This window comes from Musca autumnalis, unplaced genomic scaffold (genome assembly GCF_047663935.1).
Source record: "Musca autumnalis isolate F117 unplaced genomic scaffold, ASM4766393v1 scaffold_5, whole genome shotgun sequence".
NCBI classification, from domain to species: domain Eukaryota; kingdom Metazoa; phylum Arthropoda; class Insecta; order Diptera; family Muscidae; genus Musca; species Musca autumnalis.
In genome coordinates, this window is record NW_027412088.1 from 26,577,446 (window position 1) to 26,601,464 (window position 24,019).

Genomic DNA, 24,019 nt, shown 5'->3' on the forward strand with positions numbered 1-24,019 from the left:
TGAAAATCGGTTCAGATTTGGATATATCTCCCATATATATTTTCGGCCGATTTCACGTTTTTGCTGCACCAAACACACTATATATGTCCGATTTCGGCGAAATTTGGAATATGTGACTGAATTCGGTCCAGAAATAAATGTTCCAAATTTTATCGAAATCGGTGCAGCTTTGGATATAGCTCCCATATATATTTTCGGCCGATTTCACGTATATGCTGCACCAAACTCTCTATATATTTCCGATTTCGGTGAAATTTGGAATATGGTACTGAATTCGGTCTAGAAATAAATGTACCAAATTTTACTGAAATCGGTTCAGATTTGGATATACCTCCCATACATATTTTCGGCCGATTTCACGTATTTGCTGCACCAAACTCGCTATATTTTTCCGATTTCGGTGAAATTTGGAAAGTTGTAACTGAATTCGGTTTAGAAATAAATGTGCCAAATTTTTTCGAAATCGGTTCAGATTTGGATATAGCTCCCACATATATTTTCGGCCGATTTCACTTATTTGCTGCACCAAACACGCTATATGTATCCGATTTAGGCGAAATTTGAAATATGGTACTGAATTTCGTCCAGAAATAAATGTGAAAAATTATACTGAAATCGGTTCAGATTTGGATATAGCACCTATATATATTTTCGGCCGATTTCACGTATTTGCTGCACCAAACTCGCTATACATTTCCGATTTCGGTGAAATTTGGAATGTGTGACTGAATTCGGTCCAGAAATAAATGTACCAAATTTTATCGAAATCGGTTTAGATTTGGATATAGCTCCTATATATATTTTCGGCCGATTTCACGTATTTGCTGCACCAAACTCGCTATATATTTCCGATTTCGGTAAAATTTAGAATGTGTGACTGCATTAGGTCTAGAAATAAATGTACCAAATTTTACTGAAATCCGTGCAGATTTGGATATATCTCCCATATATATTTTCGGCCGATTTCACGTATTTGCTGCACCAAACTAGCTATATATTTCCGATTTTGGCGAAATTTGGAATATGTAACTGAGTTCGGTCCAGAAATAAATGTGCCAAATTTTACTGAAATCGGTTCAGATTTGGATATAGCTTCCATATATATTTTCGAACGATTTCACGTATTTGCTGCACCAAACACGCTATATATGTTCGATTTCGGCGAAATTTGGAATATGTAACTGAGTTCGGTCCAGAAATAAATGTGCCAAATTTTACTGAAATCGGTTCAGATTTGGATATAGCTCCCATATATATTTTCGGCCGATTTCAGGTATTTGCTGCACCAAACTCGCTATATATTTCCGATTTCGGGGATATTTGGAATGTGTGACTGCATTCGGTCTAGAAATAAATGTGCCAAATTTTACTGAAATCGGTTCAGATTTGGATATAGCTTCCATATATATTTTCGACCGATTTCACGTATGTGCTGCACCAAATGTCCGATTTCGGCGAAATTTGAAATATGTGACTGAATTCGGTCCAGAAATAAATGGGCCAAATTTTAGCGAAATCGGTTCAGATTTGGATATACTTACTTAGCTGGCCCATTACAGAACATTTGTTCTATAGGCCGAACTAAGAAAAGATCTCCAATTCTCTCTATTTGTTGCTTCGCTTTCTGGAATACCGCGCCTTTTCATCTCATCATCCACTTGTTTGCGCCATCTATTCCTTGGCCTGCCAATTCTGCGTGCACCGCCAAGCGGTCCGTGTTTATACACCTTTTTAGCGGGGTCATCATCGCTCATTCTTATGATATGGCCTAGCCAACGCAATCGCGGCATCTCGATACGTTTAACAATATTGATGTCGTTGTACAGCAGATACAGCTCGTGGTTCATGCGACGTCGATATTCACCGTCAACATAGATTGGTCCGTAGATCTTTCGAAGAATTTTTCTTTCAAACACACCACCAAGCACTGCCTTATCTGCTTGCGCAAGTACCCATGCTTCGGAGCCATACATTAGCACGGGTAGTATCAGCGTTTTGTATAGTGTTATTTTTGTTTGACGAGATGTGGCTTTGTTTTTAAATTGCTTACTTAGACCATAGTAGCATCTTTTGGCCAATACAATTCTTCTTCTTATTTCACAACTGATGTTGTTTGTTGTGTTTATGGCAGTGCCGAGGTAGACGAAGTCTTTAACTACCTCAAAATTGTAGGTACCAACTTCCACAGTCGGTCCGAGTTCAATGGACGCATTGCGCGTCGACACCATCAACTTGGTCTTCTCACCGTTTACCGCCAGACCCACTTTAGCAGATTCTCCTTCGACCTTTAAAAAGGTATCAGTTACTTTTACTGATCGGCCTATGATGTCTATATCATCAGCATAAGCAAGTAACATGTGGCCATTGGTGTCGATTGTGCGACTTCTTTTGACGTTTGCCTCTCGTATAACCTTTTCCAGCAGGATGTTGAAGAGATCACACGAAAGGCTGTCTCCTTGCCTGAAACCTCTTTTGGTACCAAACTCTTCGGAGAGGTTCTTTCCTATTTTAACTGAGGACCTCGTGTCAGTTAAAGTCATTTTGCAAAGCCGGATGAGCTTTGCCGGGATACCAAATTCAGACATTGCGTGGAATACCTTTGAACGCAGCGGGCTGTCGAAGGCTGCTTTATAATCGACAAAAAGGTGGTAGGTGTCGATCTGCATCTCTTGGATCCTCTCTAGGATTTACCGCAGGGTAAATATCTGGTCAATGGTGGACTTGCCAGGTCTAAAGCCACATTGGTATGGTCCAATTATTTCGTTGACCATTGGCTTTAGTCGTTCGCACAATATCCCTAACACTATCTTATAGGCAATAGGGAGAAGACTTATGCCCCTATAGTTGGAGCATACAGTCTTATCTCCTTTCTTGTGGACGGGACATACGATGCTCAGGTTCCAATCGTCGGGTACGCGTTCTTCCTGCCAGATGGTGCTAACTAGCTGATGCATACACCTTATCAGCGTGGTAAGCCATCGGCTCCTGCTGCTTTATTATTCTTCAGCCGGTTGATTGCTGTTTTTACCTCATCTTGGCCGGGCGGTATACATTCTATACCATCTTCTTGGATTGGATCTGTGGTATCATCGTCTTCGCTACTATTGGATACCAGCAGATTGGAGAAATGTTCCTTCCATATCCTGAGTACACTATCTGTATCTGTTACCAGATTACCTTGCTGGTCTCTACAGGAGGATGTGCCTGTACCAAAGCCATCTGTTTGATGTTTCACTCTTAGGTAGAATTTTCGGACTTCATTCTGGCTCCTGTACATCTCGATTTTTTCACACTCCCGCTTTTCCATTTCTCTCTTTTTCTTGCGGAAAAGATGTTTCTCTTCTCTCCTTTTCTCCCGATATCTATCTCGTGCGCTACGCGTTGCTACTGATTGTAAAGTAGCTCTATATGCCGCATTTTTCTCTTCGGTAGCAGCACGACACTCCTGGTCATACCATGAATTCCTTTGTGGAGGTCTCTGGAATCCAAATATGGATTTTGCGGCTGTTTGCATGGAGTGGGCAATATGTTGCCATTGTGTTGTTATGTTATCGGGACAAGGAGTGCTCGCGTTAAGCAATTGGGCTAGTTGAGTGGAATATGCTGTGGCTATCTGTTGTGTTTGCAGCCTATAGATGTCCAACTTCCGCGTTGTGTCTGTTCGTGCTTTATTTGCAACGTTTAGACGGGTACGTACCTTTGCTGCAGCAAGGTAGTGGTCCGAATCAATGTTTGCGCCTCGGAACGGTCGTACATCCAAAACGCTGGATGAATGTCTTCCATCTGTCACAACATGATAAATTTGATTACTTGTTCTTTGATCTGGAGACAGCCAGGTGCCCTTATGAATATCGAGATGATTAAATCTGGTACTGCTAACTACCATGTTTTTTGCAGCTGCAAAGTCGATCAGCCTCATACCATTGTCAGATGTTTCACTGTGGAGACTGAATTTCCCGACTGTTGGGCCAAAGATATTCTCCTTTCCAATTTTGGCATTAAAATCGCCTAGAATGATTTTAATGTCATGGGCAGGACAACGGTCATATGTTTCTTCTAAGCGCTCGTAAAATATATCCTTTGTCTGTTCGTCCTTTTCTTCAGTGGGAGCATGAGCGCAAATAAAGCTGATGTTGAAGAATTTAGCTTTTATTCGAATTGCAGCAAGTCTTTCATTCACTGGGGTGAAGCTGGATACCAGATGTTTTAGTCTCCGACTAACTATGAATCCGCAACCAAACTCATGCTTTACGTCATGGCAGCTATAATACAGTGCGTCACCTTTAGGTGTTGTTGTGACGCCTTTCCCAATCCATCGTATTTCCTGTATGGCAGTAATATCGGTCTTGTACCTTTCAAGTACGTCTGCCAATGCGAAGACTGCACCTTCTTTATAAAGAGTGCGAACATTCCAGGTGCAGATTCGCAGATCATGGTCCTTAAAACGTTTGTGGGGTTCGTCAACTTTAGAGGGGTTTGTTTTTCTTTTCTTTCGTTTTTTCATAGTAGGCTGTTTTTTCTAGGGAAGGGTTACTAACCCGACGCCCAAACCCAAGTTTTTAACGTTCTTATGGGTGAACGCGCGGCACATGTTAGCTCACTACCTTGTTATAATATATCGCCCATATATATTTTAATATTCACAGTTGTGTAGGGTATAATATAATCGGCCCCGCACGACTTTGATCCTTTCCTTACTGGTTTTTGTTGTATAATTTCAAGTTTTGTATGCTTAAAACCTAAATTACAAAATGTCCAGAGAATACATAATTCAAATCTGAATTATAGTTCATGTTCAGTACTTTTATAAACTCTATTGTTGATCTGTCTGTCTGTCCGTTTTTATGTGTGAATGCTGGTTGAATGTGTGTGTAAAGTTTAATATTTTGGTAGGAAAATATTTTCACAAAATATTCTAACCAATGCTTAGAGTTTTGGTTTTTTTTTCAAAACATCCTAAAGGACAACAAAATCTAGATAAAACAAAATATATTTAAAATTTTCTAACTTTATAAGACTTAAAATATTAAGTTATTATTATTCCTAGCATTGTATGTCACACGGTTGGTTGAATTCTGAATATGACAAAATGTAAATACACAAAGTTCAAGAAATTTATGAAAATTTATTACACGTTCTTTTCTTAAACAGCTGCTGCGTTACGAGCAGAAAGACAATCATTCACATTTCAATTAACTTGAAAATTAACGAACAGCAACTGAGAGAATATTAAATCAAAATTAACCCAAAGGAATAAAGTTGTGAATTTTAAATGAATACCGGCTGCAAGTATTGTTAAAACAAAGTGGAAAATAAAGCATCTGAAAAGTTAATTTTCCCATGAGGACTTTTTAATTATGAGAAGCAAAATATACACGGGTTATATTAGCATTTTACATGCAAAGCAATTGCAAGAAAACCAAGAAACTCAGTAAGGAAAGGATCAAAGTCAAATTTCATCGAAATCGAACATATATAACGTGTTTGGTGCAGCAAGAATGTGCTGCTCGGCCGAAAATATATATGGGAGATATATCCAAATCTGAACCGATTTCGATCAAAATTGGCACATTTATTTCTAGACCGAATTCAGTCACAGATTACAAATTTCATCGAAATCTGACACATATAGCGTTTTTGGTGCAGTAAATACGTGTAATCGACCGAAAATATATGTGACAACTATATCGAAATCTGAACCGATTGTCACTACAAGCAATAGCCTTCTTCCTATGGCTAAAAAAATGATATTCCCAAATGGACAGATATGACCGATATTACATGGGTCAAGTTTTGACCGAAACGGCTGATCCGTTCCAGAGTTATTTTGTGGCCCAGCCACTACACATGGTGCGTAGGGATGTTGACAGCTTTCGGGCTATTTTCTCATGAAGCAAGCACTTGCCCGCGAAAAAACTTGCACCGTCGTAATGAAATCAGCGAATACAAGTTGTTAAAAAAAGAATCAAAAGGATTCACGACCAGCTTTTAAACTGCACTTTTCCTATTTTTTTTGGGTTCATTATTAATAATAATAATATTAATAATAATATTAATAATAATAAGATTTGAACTAACACGGCCACCGCCGAAATCTCTAAGTTTCCGAAATAAATCCAAAACCAACTGGATAAAATTTGGAACACTAATAAAAGAAAGACTAGGGCACGATAGCTATGAATACCTAAGCACGGAAGATATAGAGAGAAATGTCAACATTTTAACGGAGGTCTTAGTAAAGTCATTCGAAGAAAGTTGTCCCCTTCGAGAGAGGAAATCTGCCTAAGAAAAACCCTGGATGACAGGTGAAATTCGTAACAAAGGCAAAGAGGTCCGAAGGATTTACAACAGAGCTCGACGTAAAAAAATAGCTGTAGTCTGGGACAACTATCACACAAAACTTAAAGAATACAACAAAAAGACTAGAACAGCAAGGCGCAATTCCTGGAAACTCTTCTGTGAACAGGTAGACAGCGTAAATGATGTATCAAAAATAAAAAAATGTCTATCGAAAACCCATACACAAACCGAGATTATAGTGAATGATATGGGAAATAAGATGGAAAGAATCAAGGACACACTGGGGCTTTTGATGAATACACATTTCCCGACGAGCACGGCAGTGCACGCAGAGGTGCCGGTATTTAGGGAACATGTTACAGAGGAAGCACCAACAATTGATGAAGCGATGGTAAAGGATGCCATCAAGAGTTTCAAACCTTTCAAAGCAGCGGGAAAGAGATGGACTACATACATTGCGTCCAAACTATCTGGAATTTTTAACGCATGCTTATGCGTATACCCCTAAAGTCTGGCAGAAGGCGAGGGTAGTATTTATCCCCAAACCTGGGAAGGCAAGTTACGCAATTCCTAAGTCGTATCGTCCGATAAGCCTAACATTCTTCCTGCTTTAAACCATGGAACGAATAGTCGATACCATGATTAAGAGCAAGATTCCAAACGATATGCTTAAATACAAACAACATGCATACGTTAAAGGTAGATCAGCGGAAACCGCATTACATGAGGTTGTACACCACATCGAGAGCACCTTCGACAGGAAGATGTATACACTAGCGGTATGCATTGATATCGAGGGTGCTTTCAATTACGTCAGTACCGAAACCCTTATCCAATAATTAGATAAATTTCAGGTGAACCGGGCCCTTTGGGACTGGATAAGCCACATGCTAAGGAATAGATGGATAAGCTGCGGACAAAGTTGGTCAGGGTACGCCGCAGGGGGGGATTTTATCCCCACTCCTATTGGTTACTACCATAAATAGCCTATTAAGGACTTTAACCGATGAGGGATTTGACCCAGTCTGCTATGCAGACGACGTTATAATACTTCTGAGGGGTAAGAATTCAAACTTGCTATGCAGAAGAGCTGAATCAGCCCTAAAGCAAGCGTACAACTGGGCTAGACCAAGAGGTCTTAAAGTAAACCCGGAAAAAACGGAAATATGTCTGTTCACTCGGAAAACAAAACTGGGACACTTTGAAGAACCAGTTTTCCTAAACAAGACAATAAATATTTCCAACAAAGTTAAATATCTGGGAGTAATCCTGCATAGGAAACTTAAATGGAAAGACCATATTCAAGAGAGAGCTAACAAAGCTTATAGATGTTGGTCAACCTGTAGAAGGGCTATAGGCTCCAAGTGGGGTCTTAATCCTAGGATGACACACTGGCTATACAAAAGCGTAGTTAGACTTACTCCAACATACCTTTAAGTAGTCTGGCGGACAGCTATGGATAAAAAGTGTAATATTAAAATACTACAGAAAGTCCAACGAATGTGCTGTTTAAATGTAAGCAGCGCAATGAGGACAACACCAACGCGGGCATTAGAAACTATTCTATATATACACCCAATAGAAATCCAGATAAGGTATGAAACGGCTGTCGCAGCTATCCGACTTACAGCGATGGACGAGTGGATCAGTAAGGACCACGTAACATACCATCAAAACATTCTACGGGTAACAACGGGAGTGTCAATGGATAACATTGTATCGGACCGTATACCTGAAACAATTGTAGCTGCCTCATGGCATTAATTCCAGACAGAGACTCGTGGATCGGCGGAACTCTAGCACAAATGCCAACTGGAAACTGCTGTTATACAGACGGCTCCATGCTAGGTGGGAGAACGGGACTGGGTCTTTTTATTGAAGAACCAGAGACCGAAATATCTCTTCGTTTGCCGGATCACAATACGGTCCATCAAGCGGAGATCCGAGCGATTACAGAGTGTCTGAACTGGCTTAATGCCAACACGAGACCAACTACTTTAAACGTCTTTACGGACAGTAAAACTGCAATCAAAGCAATATCATCCAAGACAGTAAAATCACAAACAGTCTTGGATTGTATAAATTCGATCAACAGCTATTCTCAACATGGCTCGGTGCGTATAATATGGGTACCGGGACATGCGGGGAATAGAGGTAATGAGATAGCAAATTCTTTGGCAAAAAGTGGAAGGGAATTAGCAACAGTAAACTTAGAGAACGCAAAGGCACTAAACGCGTCTCGGCTAGAGCTAAAAACTTGGGCAAAAAATGCCCACTATGGAACTGAGAGAAATTAGGGAAAACCGCAAAAATCCTATGGGGAAACCCAAATGAGGAAAAAACTAAAAATCTATTACTGCTAGGTAAGGCAGAGTTGATTAGACTTACAGGTGTCCTTAGAGGTCACCTGTGTTTACAAGCTCATCTGCACAAAATTAATTGTGCAGACAACAGTGTATGCAGGGCATGCGGAGAAGATGATGAAACATTGGAAACAGATCACAGTTTTTAGGGAACGACACAATACCAGATCTTACCCACGAACTTCTGCTTTGTAGCCGAACACACTACATACTAGGCCACGCACACGAACATTAAGGGTTGTTAAAACGCTTACATAAGCACCACCAAATATTCGATGCTTTGTTTAACAAAAAGTACCCGGCCGGTGCACTGTGGTCGAAACCACTGATCTAGCGGCGCGAAATTAATAACTTGCAAACGAATTGAGATACGTCACTGAAATTTTGCAGAAGGTATGCTTGCACCTGTGGGTAATAATGGACCAAATATGAACAATATCGGCTAATATTTCGGTATATCCCCCATATAACGGTACCTTCCGATTTTCGGTATTTTGAGGATTTAAGCCACAATTTCGTAGCAAATTAGCTGTAATTTGGTACTTAGGGTTCCTAGTGGTCGCAAAATATTTCCACCAAAAGTTATCGACATAGGTGCACGTTTTGATATAGCCCCCATGTAACCGTACCTCCCAATTTAAGGTATTTTGAATATCATGACCACATTTTGAAACCAACTTGGCTGTAATTTTGCATTCCGTGTTCTCACTACGTATAAAATCTTCTTACAAACTATTTTCAATACGGATTTATGTTTCGATGTAGCCCCTTTTATGGTACCCCCGATTCGTTGAATTTGTACTTGTTATCCCATATTTAAGAACATATTTAGCTATAATATGGTATTATAGTGTCTCCGGGGGTAGAACTCCTCCTTGTAAATATTTCTCAAGATAGGTCCATATTTTGATTTAGCTCCCATACAAATGCACAGCTAAATTTGTATGAATTTCATGCAAAATCCCTTATTTTAAAAGTGCAGTCATCAAAAGATTTGCAAATATTTGCAGCCCCAAAAAATAATCGAACCCAAGTTCGGCCAAGTTTACAAGATGCACTCTATAGAACAAGCGCGTACAAACCATAAAAACACTAAAAATTTTAAAATTGTATTGCTATATAACTAAGTACCTCCAGACCCCAAACTAATTTTTATAATTTAAATCACACCCTCTGCTATTAATTAAAAATAAATGTTGTCCAGTTTCATTACGAATTTATTTAACATTTAAGCAAATATGAAGCTAATTTTTTTGCAACAATTTTTTAAAATCTGATGCAACAAAAACTCTTTTATTTGATAGTGAATAACTGAGTGAATATTTACAACAACAAAAATGAAAAAACAAAATCTTTGTCTGCAAAGTGTCTGCAATCGATACAATGGAAAATATTTCGCAATTTTATAGTTCGATTTTTTGACTTTCGCGCCGCTAGATCAGTGGTTTCGACCAGTGTGCGACGGTGAGCGTTGCACACACAACCCTCTGATTTGTAGTCGGACACACTAGCTCTGTGCCACCGTACGTACTCATAACTTGGTAAGGAGTAATATATGTACGTAGTTATTTTTGTTTACATTAATTTGTTATGGGTTACATAATGACTAACGGATCCGAATTTTTGCTGGGTATGGTAAAAATAAATATTGTTAGAATTTAGAATAGTTGAGATTGAAGTTAACATTTTTGCTTGTTTGTATAAAATATATATTACAGTTTTGGTCAAAACATTGTAAAAATTAACAATAGTTTTGGTAAAAATTAAAAACTAACAACAAATAATGTTTAGAATTTAGAATAGTTTTATTTAGAAGTAATAATATTTAATGTTAAAATTTTAGTAACAATATATGCTACAAATAACAACAAATTGTAATCAGGTGACATAGTTATTGTCCACTTCGACCAAAATTATTGTACCTTGCAACAATAACTATTGTCATTTCTGCTCATATTTGATCTATATTCGTAAGATTTATTACCATTATTTCAATGAGGCACATTTTTATGATATGTATTAAGACTGAGAGTAAAATAAGGTGTAAATATTGCAATGACAAACTCTACTTACCACCAATGCCACATAACCATGTAAGCTGTTGTACGTCCTTAGGCCTCGATAAAAATCACCTTTGCAATAATCCACACATTCATCAGTAGTTCCATTTAATAGCAACGTCTTATCCAATTTGCTATCATTCTTGTGATTGTAAGCATTCAAATATTTTAGGAATTGTATCCATTCTTCGGTGGTTAGATTAGTGCCCAACTTTTTTAAATCTATTTGGGTCATGTCGGGAAATGATCCGACAGCAGACATCATTGTGAATGTGTGTGAGTGATGGTGGTGCGTTAGGTTACTGAAATAAAAACGGAAAGCAAATGGGTTACAATAAATGAGTTCTTCGTTTAAAGAATGGAGCAATAATTGTGTGTTGAGGGGGTTGAAGTGTTTATTGATTTTAGAACATACACTCCGGTTCATCTGAATAGATTTGCTTACCAATATTTGCTATCCTGGTGAACCATTAAAAATGTTAATATTTTGAAAATTTTTTCATAAAGCGAGTAAAAAGTAAAAGTGTAAAACATGTTAAGCATTGAAAATATCGGCTACTATATACTCTACATGTCCATTCCATTCCTCTCCTATCATCAGATATAAAGGTATTTATAGGCAAAAATAGGTTGGCTCTATTCAGATGAACCGGAGTGTATAAACATCTGTGTTTAAAATTGTTTTATATTGAAATCTATGGCAATATTTTGTTAAAGATTTTAATGTGAAACAATTTTAAATTGTTAAAATGTTTACATTGTAAACAAAATCAGTTGAAACCTCCGTCCTTAACCCAGGTGAATAAATTACTGCTTTTAATTATCAAAGAACACGTACTAATTACGATTGTAATTGCAAGGCCAGCTAAGAAGCATTATACCACCAGATATATTGAGCCACATTATCATATTCAATGACAGCCATTTTTGTGGTTCTCTGCCCGTCTGTCAAATATTTTGTAATTTTATAATGAGTAAATGAGTTGAACATGCTAATCAAAGTAAAAGTAATCGAAGCATGTTTGTCATTGAATGGCTACTTTGGTGGTGGATTTGCAGACTGGTTGATTAAACAACACAGACACAATTAAAGTTCGGTTCAATACATAATATGATATGTAAAGACTATAGGCTTGTAAACTGTTATCACTCATGCATATCGTCAATGCAATCAATACGTCTGAAGGAGGAGGTAGGAATAATACGAAGAAATATTCATTATACACATCTCCAGTGTAGAAAAAAGCCTAGTTGGATATGCACGGTGCTCTTGAAACAATTTTAAATGGAAAGTGCTTACTTTTGTTTTTTTTTTTTTACACCTGGGAAGTTTATGCGGATTCTGAAACTACAATGTTCATAGATGAGAAAAAATAAGTATAAAAGTATCAGTCGGCATAGCCGACAGAGTTATACCCTCAGCCTGTGTGGATTGAAATAATTTTTCCCAAAAAAAAAAAAAATTATGTATTTAGGAGTGTTTTCAAAATTTTGGGCGTATGAACCGACAAAAGTATGGATAGGATTAAAGCTCAAAAATTTGCGGGGACAAAGATAGATAGGGCTTTTTTATCACACTAGCTTACGAAAAACATAATATCGCTGTAAACAGGGTCACTAGGTAAAAATGTCCCAAGGATCCTCGAACAGACCCTTAACCATAAAAAAATGTTGAACCTATGTGTGGGTGGTACCACAAGGATTGGAGAGATAAGGCCCAAATTTGAACATAAACTAAGTTTGGCAATATTTAGAGATCCAACATTTGGACCAAATCGGTTGCTACGTCTATGAGAAATCAAAGTGATTCGAGAGCAGGTCTTAAAGTGAATTTGTCCAAAATTTTGTGTGGGAGGTACAAATATTGTCCATATTTGAACCTGATCTATATCTGGTAGATATATTAGGATGTGTAAAGTATGGACCAAATCGGTCACTCCCATCAAGAGTTATCGTGCGCACAACTTTTCCGAAAATTTTTGAGCTTTTGTGGGGGAGGTACCTGAAGGAGTGGACCAATATGGCTTATCTTCGAACTTAAACTAAGTTTGCACAAAATATTACGAAGGCCAAATTTTGGACCGAATCGGCAGATACGTTCGAGAGTTATCTTGCGCTTCAACCACTACCCACGGTGTCATAGGGGTTTTTTGTACCTTTCAGGCTATTTTCTCGGGAAGTATGGACTTGCCTCTGATGAAACTTATAGCGTCGTATGGAGGGCAGTGAATACAAGTTGGTACAACAAAAATCAAAGCAATTCGATAACAGGTCCTAAAATGAACTTTTATGAAATTTTGTGTGGGAGGTACCCGAAGGAGTGGACCGATTGAGTCCATATTGGAACCTCATCTAAGTCTGGTAGAAATTTCACGATGTGCAAAGTATGGACCAAATCGCTTACTTCCTTTAAGAGTTATCGTGCGCACAAATTTTCCGAACATTTCCGAACATTTGTGGGGGAGGTACCGGAAGGAGTGAACCGATATAACCCATCTTCGAACTTAAACTAAGTTTGAACAAAATATTACGAAAGCCAAATTTTGGACCGAATCGGTTGATCCGTTCGAGAGTTATCGTGCGCTCCAGCCAGACAGACAGACAGACGGACATTGCTAAATCTACTCCAAATTGTCTGAAACACATTTCGTCCAAACATACTTGGGGTCTAAAACCATTATTTCTATGAGACACATTTTGCCCGTATGAAAGTAGCATAAATGCTGAGGGTATAAAAATGCCCATTTTTTTGTTTTCCGGTAAAATTTTTATTATAAGGGTACAGTAAAAGGGAATAATTTTGTATGCCACCTTAACGACAACTTTTTAACCTACAAAATTGTTTTTTGAATAGTTACAAAATCTCAACTCGTTTCCAAGTTATCAACGTTTAGATTTTTTATTTCAGGTGACAGTCACTGTATGTCAACTCCTTCGGATACCTTCTACACCAAATTTCGGTATAGTGAAGGTTAGAACCTGCTCTCGAAATCTTCCGATGACAAATATTAAGCATCAAATATTCTCATACAGAAGGGCAAATACAAATATAGGTAGAAAAAGCTGCCATCGTATTTGTAATAAAGCATTGAAAAATAGGGTTTCCAGCCAAGTCGGACTATAGCAAAAGTTTGGAATTAAATAACTGACATTAAAATAAATAAATAATTCGAATATACAATTTTCGAACGATTTGTGTATAAATGATAGTTTCCAAGCTTAGCCTTTGTATACCCACTAAAATAACATTCTAATATGCCTGCTGATCGGACTTAACCATCAGTGAAACGTAGCATAATGGTTGAATGTGTGCGACTTCGGTGGATTCTTAATTTTTCAATGAACCTCTTGGGTCATAACAGCTCAACTCGAAAGAGAATTATTTCAATTGCATTTATTTTTAGAGTTTTGGCCAGGACTTTCGTAAACTTGGCTACTGTGCGCTGCTGTGGGATTGCTTTTTTGCTTATTTTTGGTTTTGAAAGCTCTTAATAATGTTTCTGTATTTGTATACCCTCAGCATTTATACTAACGAGGGTATATACACTTCCATACGGGCAAAATGTGCTTCATCGAAATAATGGTTTTAAACCCCAAGTATGTTGGGACGAAATCCATTTGAGACAATTTCGTGTTGATTTAGCCATGTCCGTCCGTTTGTCTGTCTGGTGAGCGCACGATAACTCTCGAACGGTTCAACCGTTTCGATCCAAAATTTGGCTTTCGTAATATTGTGTCCAAACTTAGTTGGAGTTGGAAGATAGGTTATATCCCTTCGGTACCTCCCCCACAAAAGTTCGAAAATGTTGGGAAATTTTGTGCGCCCGATAACTCTTGAAGGGAATATCCGATTTGGTCCATACTTCGCATATCGTTAAATTAAATTACCAGACTTAGATGAGGTTCCAATATGGACTCAATCGATCCACTCCTTCGGGTACCTCCCACACAAAATTTCGAAAAAGGACCTGCTCTCGGATCGCTTTGATTTGTAACAAGTTGCATTCACTGCCACTCATACGACGGTACAACTTTCATCAGGAGAAAGACCATATTTCCTGAGAAAATAGCCTGACAGTTGCAAAAAAAACGCCTATGACACCGTGTATAGTGGTTGGAGCGCAAGATAATCCTCCAAAGGATCTGTCAATTCGGTCCAAAATTTTGCCTTCGCAATATTTTGTCCAAACTAAGTTTACGTTTGGAGATAAGCCATGTCGGTCCACTCCTTCAGGTACTTCCACCACAAAAGTTCAAAAATGTTTGAAAACATTTTGAGCACGATAACTCTTGAAGGGAGTGACCGATTTGGTTCATACTTTACACATTATAATATGTCTACCCAGATATAGATAAGGTTCGAATATGGATAATATTTGTCCTCCTTCGAGTAAACCCGCAAACGTTTTAAGGACCATGATCTGCGAACGTGCACCTGGAATGTTCGCACTCTTTATAGAGAAGGTGCAGTCTTCGCATTGGCAGACGTACTTGAAAAGTACAAGGCCGATATTATTGCCATTCAGGAAATACGATGGATTGGGAAAGGCGTCACAACAACACCTAAAGGTGACGCACTGTATTATAGCAGGCATGACGTAAAGCATGAGTTTGGTTGCGGATTCGTAGTTAGTCGGAGGCTAAAACATCTGCTATCAAGCTTCACCCCAGTGAATGAAAGACTTGCTGCAATTCGATTAAAAGCAAAATTCTTCAACACCAGCTTTATTTGCGCTCATGCTTCCACTGAAGACAAGGACGAACAGACCAAAGATATATTTTACGAGCGCTTAGAAGAAACTTGTGGCCATTGCCCTGCCCATGACATTAAAATTATACTAGGAGATTTTAATGCCAAAATTTGAAAGGAGAATATCTTTGGCCCAACAGTCGGGAAATTCAGTCTCCACAGTGAAATATCTGACAATGGTATGAGGCTAATAAACTTCGCAGCGGCAAAAAACATGGTAGTTAGCAGCACCAGATTTAAACATCACGACATTCATAAGGACATCCGGCTATCTCCAGATCAGAAAACAAGAAATTAAATTGATCACGTTGTGATAGATGGAAGACATTCATCGAGCGTGTTGGATGTACGATCGTTCCGAGGCGCAAACATTGATTCGGACCACTACCTTGTTGCAGCAAAGGTACGCAACCGCTTAAACGTAGCAAACAAAGTACGAACAGACACAACACGAAAGTTAGACATCGGTAAGCTGCAATCACAACAGATAGCCACAGCATATTCCACTCAACTAGCCCAATTGCTTAATCAAAGCCCTCCTCATCCCGATAACATATCAGCGCAATGGCAAAGCATTGCCCACTCCATGCAAACAGCCGCAAAATCCATACTTGGATACCAGAGACCTCCACCAAGGAATCCATGGTATGATGAGGAGTGTCGTGATGCCACCGAAGAGAAAAATGCGGCATATAAGGCTACTTTACAATCCGTAGCAACGCGTAGCGCACGAGAGAGATACAGGGAGAAAAGGAGAGAGGAGAAACGTCTTTTCCGCAGGAAAAAGAGAGAGATGGAAAAGCGGGAGTGTGAAAAAATCGAGATGTACAGGAGCCAGAATGAAGTCCGAAAATTCTACCAAAGAGTCAAGCATCAAACTGATGGCTTTGGTACAGGCACATCCTCCTGTAGAGACCAGCAAGGTAATTTGGTAACTGATACAGATAGTGTACTCAGGATATGGAAAGAACATTTTTCAAATCTGTTGGTATCCAATAGCAGCGAAGACGACGAAGATACCACAGTCCCAATCCCAGAAGATGGTATTGAATGTATACCGCCCAGCCAAGATGAGGTAAAGACAGCAATAAATCGGCTGAAGAATAATAAGGCAGCAGGGGCCGATGGCTTACCAGCCGAGCTGTTCAAAACCGGAGGCGACACGCTGATAAGGTGTATTCATCAGCTAGTTAGCACCATCTGGCAGGAAGAACGAGTACCCGACGATTGGAACCTGAGTATCCTGTGCCCCGTCCACAAGAAGGGAGATAAGACTGTATGCTCTAACTATAGGGGCATAAGTCTACTCCCTATTGCCTACAAGATCGTGTCAGGGATATTGTGCGAACGACTAAAGCCAATGGTCAACGAAATAATTGGGCCATACCAATGCGGCTTTAGACCTGCCAAGTCCACCATTGACCAGATATTTACCCTGCGGCAAATCATGGAGAAGACCCAAGAGATGCAGATCGACACCTACCACCTTTTTGTCGATTATAAAGCAGCCTTCGACAGCCCGCTATGTTCAAAGATATTCCAAGCCTTGTCTGAATTTGGTATCCCCGCAAAGCTCATTCGGCTTTGTAGAATTACTCTAACTGACACAAGATCTTCAGTTAAAATAGGAAGGAACCTCTCCGAAGAGTTTTGTAGCAAAAGAGGTTTCAGACAAGGAGACAGCCTTTCGTGTGATCTTTTCAACATCCTGCTAGAAAAGATTATACGAGAGGCAAACGTCAGAAGAAGTGGCACAATCTACACCAATAGCCACACGTTACTTGCTTATGCTGATGATATAGACATCATGGGACGATCAGTAAAAGAAGTAACCGATACCTTTATGAAGGTCGAAGGAGAATCTGCTCAAGTGGGCCTGGTGGTAAACGGCGAGAAGACCAAGTTGATGATGTCGACGCGTAATGTGTCCATTGAGATCGGACCAACTGTTGAAGTTGGTTCCTATAATTTTGAGGTAGTAAAAGACTTCGTATACCTCGGCACCGCCGTAAACACAACAAACGACATCAGTTGTGAAATAAAAAAGAAGAATTGTATTGGCCAACAGATGCTACTTTGGCTTAAGTAAGCACTTTAAAAACAAAGCCACAACTCGTCAAACAAAAATAACGCATTACAAAACACTGATACTACCCGTGCTGATGTATGGTTCGGAAGCCTGGGTACTTGCGCAAGCAGATAAGGCAGTGCTTGGCGTGTTTGAGAGAAAAATTCTTCGAAAGATCTACGGACCGATCTGCGTTGACGGTGGATATCGACTTCGTATGAACCACGAGCTGTATCTGCTATACAACGACATCAATATAGTTAAACGTATCGAGATGCAGCAATTGCTTTGGCTAGGCCATATCATAAGAATGAGCGATGATGAACCCGCTAAAAAGGCGTATAAATACGGACCGCTTGGCGGTGCACGAAGAATTGGCAGGCCAAGGAATAGAACGGTATATACCGATTTTCTGAATTTTGAAGGTTGTGGCCACAATATTCCACCGAAATGGCTGAAATTTGGTATTTAGTTTTCGTTGGGGCTATACAACTTTCTCCCAGAAATTTGTCGGTATAGGTCCACGTCTTCATATAGCCCCCATAGAAGGTACCTCCCGATGTTCGGTATTTTGAAGGTTATGGCCACAATAATCCATCGAAGTGGCTAAAATTTGGTATTTAGTCTTCGTTGTTGGTATTTAATTTTCCCTTCTCATTGTGTCGGTATAGGTCCATGACATCATATAGCCCCCGTAGAACGGAACCTCCCGATTTTCGTAATTCTGCAGGTTGTGACGTCAATATCCCACCGAAATGGCTGAAATTTGGTATTTAGTTTTCGTTGGGGCTATACAACTTTCCCCAGAATTTTGTCGGTATAGGTCCACGCCTTCATATAGCCCCCCATAGAAGGTACCTCCCGATTTTCGGTATTTTGAAGGTTGTGGCCTCAATATTCCTCCGAAATGGCTGAAATTTGGTATTTAGTCTTCATTGGTGGTATAAAATGTTCCCCCATAAATTTGTCGTTACAGGTCCACACCTTAATATAGTCCCTATAGAACGGTACATCCCGATTTTCTCAATTTTGAAGGTTGTGGCCTCAATATTCCACCGAAATGGCTGAAATTTGGTATTTAGTTTTCGTTGGGGCTATACAACTTTCCCCCACAATTTTGTCGGTATAGGTCCACGCCTTCATATAGCCCCCCATAGAAGGTACCTCCCGATTTTCGGTATTTTGAAGGTTGTGGCCTCAATATTCCTCCGAAGTGGCTGAAATTTGGTATTTAGTCTTCATTGGTGGTATAAAATGTTCCCCCATAAATTTGTCGTTACAGGTCCACACCTTAATATAGCCCCCATAGAACGGTACATCCCGATTTTCTCAATTTTGAAGGTTGTGGCCTGAATATTCCACCGAAATGGCTGAAATTAGGTATTTAGTTTTCGTTGGGGCTATACAACTTTCCCCCAGAATTTTGTCGGTATAGGTCCACGTCTTCATATAGCCCCCATAGAACTGTACCTCCCGATGTTCGGTATTTTGAAGGTTGTGGCCTCAATATTCCTTTGAAATTGCTGAAATTTGGTATTTAGTCTTCGTTGGGTGTATTTAACATTCCCTTCTAATTGTGTCGATATAGGTCCACGACTTCATATAGCCTCCATAGAACGGTACCTCTCGATTTTCCTGAATCTGAAGGTTGTGACGTCAATATCCCACCGAAATGACTGAAATTTGTTATTTAGTCTTCCATTGGGTTATAAAATATTCCAGAAAAGAATTATTAGTATAGGTCCACGTCTTACTATATTCCCATAGAAGCATACCTCTTGATTTTTGGGTTTTTGTTTTTGTTTTTGTATTTTTTTTTTTTTTTTTTTTTTTGTTTTAGCCACATTTTCTTACAGTATTTGTCTTCTTTATAAACGAAAGTAAACTAGCTGTTCCATTTTACTTCAATACAACTTTTGGTGGAGGGTACGACGCCGTTCTTACTTGTTATAACAATAGTTGCTAAATAAGCTAATTATTTATTTGTTTATGTAACCTACCTATTTTAAAAGTATTTTATTTATTTGGAATTAAAATTGTTATTAAAAATTCGTTATTCCACACTAAACAAATGACAAACACACACACACTTAATTAATTATAGTTGTTAAATGAGATAATTGTTTATTTGTTTATGTAATATTTAGCTATTTCAAATATAGTTTATTTATATTTATTAGTAATTAAAATTTTTTATTAAAAATTCCTTATTCCACAAACAAATGACAAACACACCCACACTAAATTAATTAGTGATTGCATTTAAATAATTATTTACATAGTAATGTTCCTTAATTTAATTTGCGTGTGCATTTTTGGTAAATATATAAATATTAAAATGGACTTATTCCAGCCACTATACAAAACCTTTGACACGAAATTAAACATCTACCGTAAATTATTCGCAATAATTGCATAAATATATTAATTTATTATTTATTTAATTTTTAATTTATTTACATACATTTGATAAAATAATTAAAATAAAATCAATTAATATTGAGGTTGGTCTCAGTAGGCGGCAATGTAGTGATGCATTGAATAATGCTGTTTGCAGTATTTTTCTTCATGTGAAAATTACTTTGACATTTTCTGAAATTTCATAAAGATTTTATTAAGAATTCCGATAAACTTCACAACAGGTAATGTTGACATTGATTGCAAATATAACCGAATTTTTCCAAGAACACCTAAAATAGAGTTAACCTCCTTTGCCCCTTAAATGCCCTCGGGTTGCATATCTTACATATGTCAACTCATGTAAAATAAACAGCAACAATCTTCATTATTTGCCAACTATTGAACCTGTAATCGAATTGAATCATTTTTTATTTTCATTATCGTTTCGTTTGACAGTATATCATTTCAGCTGTTGTTGTTATTGTCGAAATCGATTAAGAAGACAAAAATCGTATCTCCATTTACAATGAAAAAATGTCAATTACCAACGTCACCACCGAAAACTAATTAACTTTCTATTATAAGAAAACTTCACAATAATAATATTATTGTTTCTTTCTTAAGACTAATAACCTGAATCCTTGAAATTATAGCTGCTAAATATAGGTTGCGCTTCAAGAGGAGGAGGAAAAGGACTTTTGTCGTTTAATGTTTTAGGTAAAACATAAAGCCAATCTTCCCGCAACCTTAATAAAAGAGATTAACCAGAAACAGGTTGAGACAACATTATGTTCTTCATTGTCTAAAATTAGATTTTCAATTAAAAAAAATTTGAACAAGTAAGCAAAGGCTGTTGTCGGGATGTTGACGACCATGGGACTCGTTGCACAAACTATTATACACAACACCCAAAGGTTTGAAGTTAGAAATCATCATGAAGTTAGACGTCATCATGAAGTGATACAGAAAGAAAAGTAGTACACTCTACAAAGCAAAGAATACAGACGGGACGGTGCTGACCATGTTATACTCTATGAATAAGCTTATCACAGCACTACATGAAATTATTGAAACATGACATGAAAGTCCTCTAACAACTGTGACTAAAGAAAGCAGAGTTGCGCAAAATTAAAGGTATAGTTATTTGATGTTTAAAGTGTTTTTGTTCCGAATTCATTAAGAAGCTATAGCCACTTCTCAGCAAAATGTTCGATGACAAATCATGAGTTGAGTCATGGGTGCAAGTGGCATGGCATCGATGAAAATTCGGGTGAATCACCGATGAAATTTACAAGGAAGTGACACACGCTTTCACGAATTCATTGTCATTGCATTTTGAACCAGTTTACTGTCATGGCATTTTTCACCAGTTCATTGTCATGACATTTTGCACCAAAGCATTGGATCTGGATTTCAAACAATCAGAAATAAAATTTGCGGACCAATTATGTTATTTTTTTTGAATACATTACACAGATTTCTATCACTAGATGTAATTTTTTGTATTTTTATATAATTTTCAAGATTATTATTTTGAATGTTTTTTTAATATATTATATTGATCTTCCAAAATCATAGTTATCTCTTCCATGGCTGCAAGATATTTCATTCGATTTGGAGTTCCGTATTTTTTTCAATATTCCATACATGATGTGCCAATCTCTGCACCAGGCTAATCATTTGGGAAATCTAGTATAAATTTGAAGTCTACGGCTTTTATTCTAAACAGAACATATTGCTTCATAAGCCGAACTAAGAATATATTTCCAAACGCACCGATCTTCTACTATGCTTCTCCAATTTTGGATGTCATGTTTTGTGACATCATATTCATCTTGGTCTTTCCGTTGGAGTTTTGTCGTTAAATGGCTCGTATTCATATGCCGGTGGCTTTATTCATCCTCTTGTCATGGCCCAGCCAACGCATTAGCTGCAGCTCGATACGTTTTACTATGTCGGTGTCTGTCGGCGAAAAAGCTCTTGGTTTATAGACCGGGTCTCTATTAAACTTATTTTTAATTCCACAAAATGAAACACGTTTCCAAACACAAAATATATTTTTCTTTTTTATACCCTCAGCCTTTAGGCTAAAGAGGGTATTTACACTTTGATACGACCAAAAATGTGCCTCATCGAAATAATGGTTTTAGACCCCAAGTATGTTTGTACGATATCCGTTTCAGACAATTTTGAGTAGATCTAGCAATGTCCGTCCGTCTGTCTGTCTGTCCGTCTGTCTGCCTGGCTGGTGCGCACGATAACTCTCGAACGGATCGATCGATTAAAATTTTGGGTATCAAAATATTTTGTCCAGATTCGATTTAAGTTCGAATATGGGCCATATAGGTCCACTCCTTCAGGTACCTCCCCCACAAATGTTCAAAAATTGTCGCAAAACTTGTGCGCACGATAACTCTTGTAGGGAATAACCGATTTAGTCCATACTTTGCACATCGTGTAATTTCTACCAAACTAAGATGAGGTTCCAATATGGACTCAATCGGTCCACTCCTTCGGGTACCTCCCACACAAAATTTCGGAAAAGTTTAGGACCTGGTCTCGCATCTCTTTGATTTTTGTTTACTCAAGTTGTATTCGCTGTCCTCTATACGACGCTGTAAGTTTCATTAGGGGCAAGTCCATACTTCCTGAGAAAATAGCCTGAAAGTTACAAAAACCCTATGACACCGTGTGTAGTGGTTGGAGCGCAAGATAACTCTCGAACGGATCTGCCGATTCGGTCCAAAATTTGGCTTTCGTAATATTTTGTCCAAACTTAGTTCAAGTTCAAAGATGGATTATATCGGTCCACTCCTTCCGGTACCTCCCCCACAAAAGTTCGAAAATGTTCGGAAAATTTGTGCGTACGATAACTCTTGAAGGAAGTAACCGATTTGGTCCATACTTTGCACATTATGAAATTTCTACCAGATTTAGATGAGGTTCCAATATGGACTCTATCGGTAAACTCCTTCGAGTACCTCCCACACAAAATTTCGGAAAAGTTCAGTTTAGGACCTGCTCTCGAATCGCCTTGGTTTTTGTTGTAACATCTTGTATTCACTGTCCCCTATACGAAGGTACAATTTTCCTCAGGGGCAAGTCCATACTTCCTGAAAAAATAGCCTGAAAGTTGAAAAACAAACCCTATGACACCATGTTTATGGGTGGAAGCGCAAGATAATTCTCGAACGGAAATGCCGATTCCGGTCAAAATTTGGCCTTCGTAATATTGTTTCCAAACTTAGTTTAAGTTCGTAGATAAGCCATATCCGTCCACTCCTTCAGTTACCTACCCCACAAAAGTTCAAAAATATTCGGAAAAATTGTGCGCACGATAACTCTTGATGGGAGTGACCGATTTGGTCCATACTTTACACATTCTCATAATATCTACCAGATATAGATCAGGTTCGAATATGGACTATATTTGTCCACTCCTTCGTGTACCTCCCACACAAAATGTCGGATAAGTTCACTTTAAGATCTGATATCGAATCACTTTGTTTTTTGTTGAAGCAACTTGTATTCGCTGCCTCAATTACGATGTTAAAAGTTTTTTTCAGGGGCAAGTCCATACTTCTTGAGCAAACAGCCCAAAGGGTGTAAAAACCCCCTATGACACCATATGTAGTGCCTGAAATCCACTTCTATAATGGTCAATGTCGATCCATTCCTTTTAGTATCTCATCCGCAAAACTTTTGATCTTTAATCCTAATCAATATTTTTGCGTTTGTGGGTATATATCTGTCGGCAAAGCCGACTGACAATTTTTTACTTGTTAATATTAATTTTAATTAATTTCTCGTTAGAGTCGAGGCTAATGACCTATGATTTTTGCATGATTCGAACCCAAAAACAAAAATCATTGGTCGTTGAACTCGACTCTAAAGAGAAATTAATTGAAAAAGAAAATATTTTTCATTTGAAATTTTCATAGAACAAGAATCCAGTTGCAGGTTCGAATATGGACCATATTGGTCCACACCTTCGAGTACCTCCCACACAATATTTCGGAAAAGTGCAGTTTAACAGCTGCTCTCGAACCGCTTAGATTCTTTTTGCAAGCACTTTTAT

General features: G+C 38.3%; 2 protein-coding genes across 10 annotated transcripts in view; one reads left to right on the forward strand and one right to left on the reverse strand.

Annotated features, from left to right (window-relative positions):
- LOC141405572 (uncharacterized) overlaps positions 1 to 24,019 on the forward strand; it is a 396,796-nt gene that overhangs the window by 336,183 nt on the left and 36,594 nt on the right. The gene's annotated exons all lie outside the window — the stretch shown is intronic.
- Positions 1 to 24,019, reverse strand: part of LOC141405569 (G-protein coupled receptor dmsr-1) — a 344,854-nt gene that overhangs the window by 60,411 nt on the left and 260,424 nt on the right. For all 8 annotated transcript variants that reach the window (XM_073990079.1, XM_073990076.1, XM_073990078.1 and 5 more), the window contains one exon: positions 10,737 to 11,025. In XM_073990079.1, coding sequence (XP_073846180.1) covers positions 10,737 to 10,988 — 252 coding nt within the window. In that variant the 5' untranslated portion in view covers positions 10,989 to 11,025. The remainder of the gene's footprint in view (positions 1 to 10,736; positions 11,026 to 24,019) is intronic.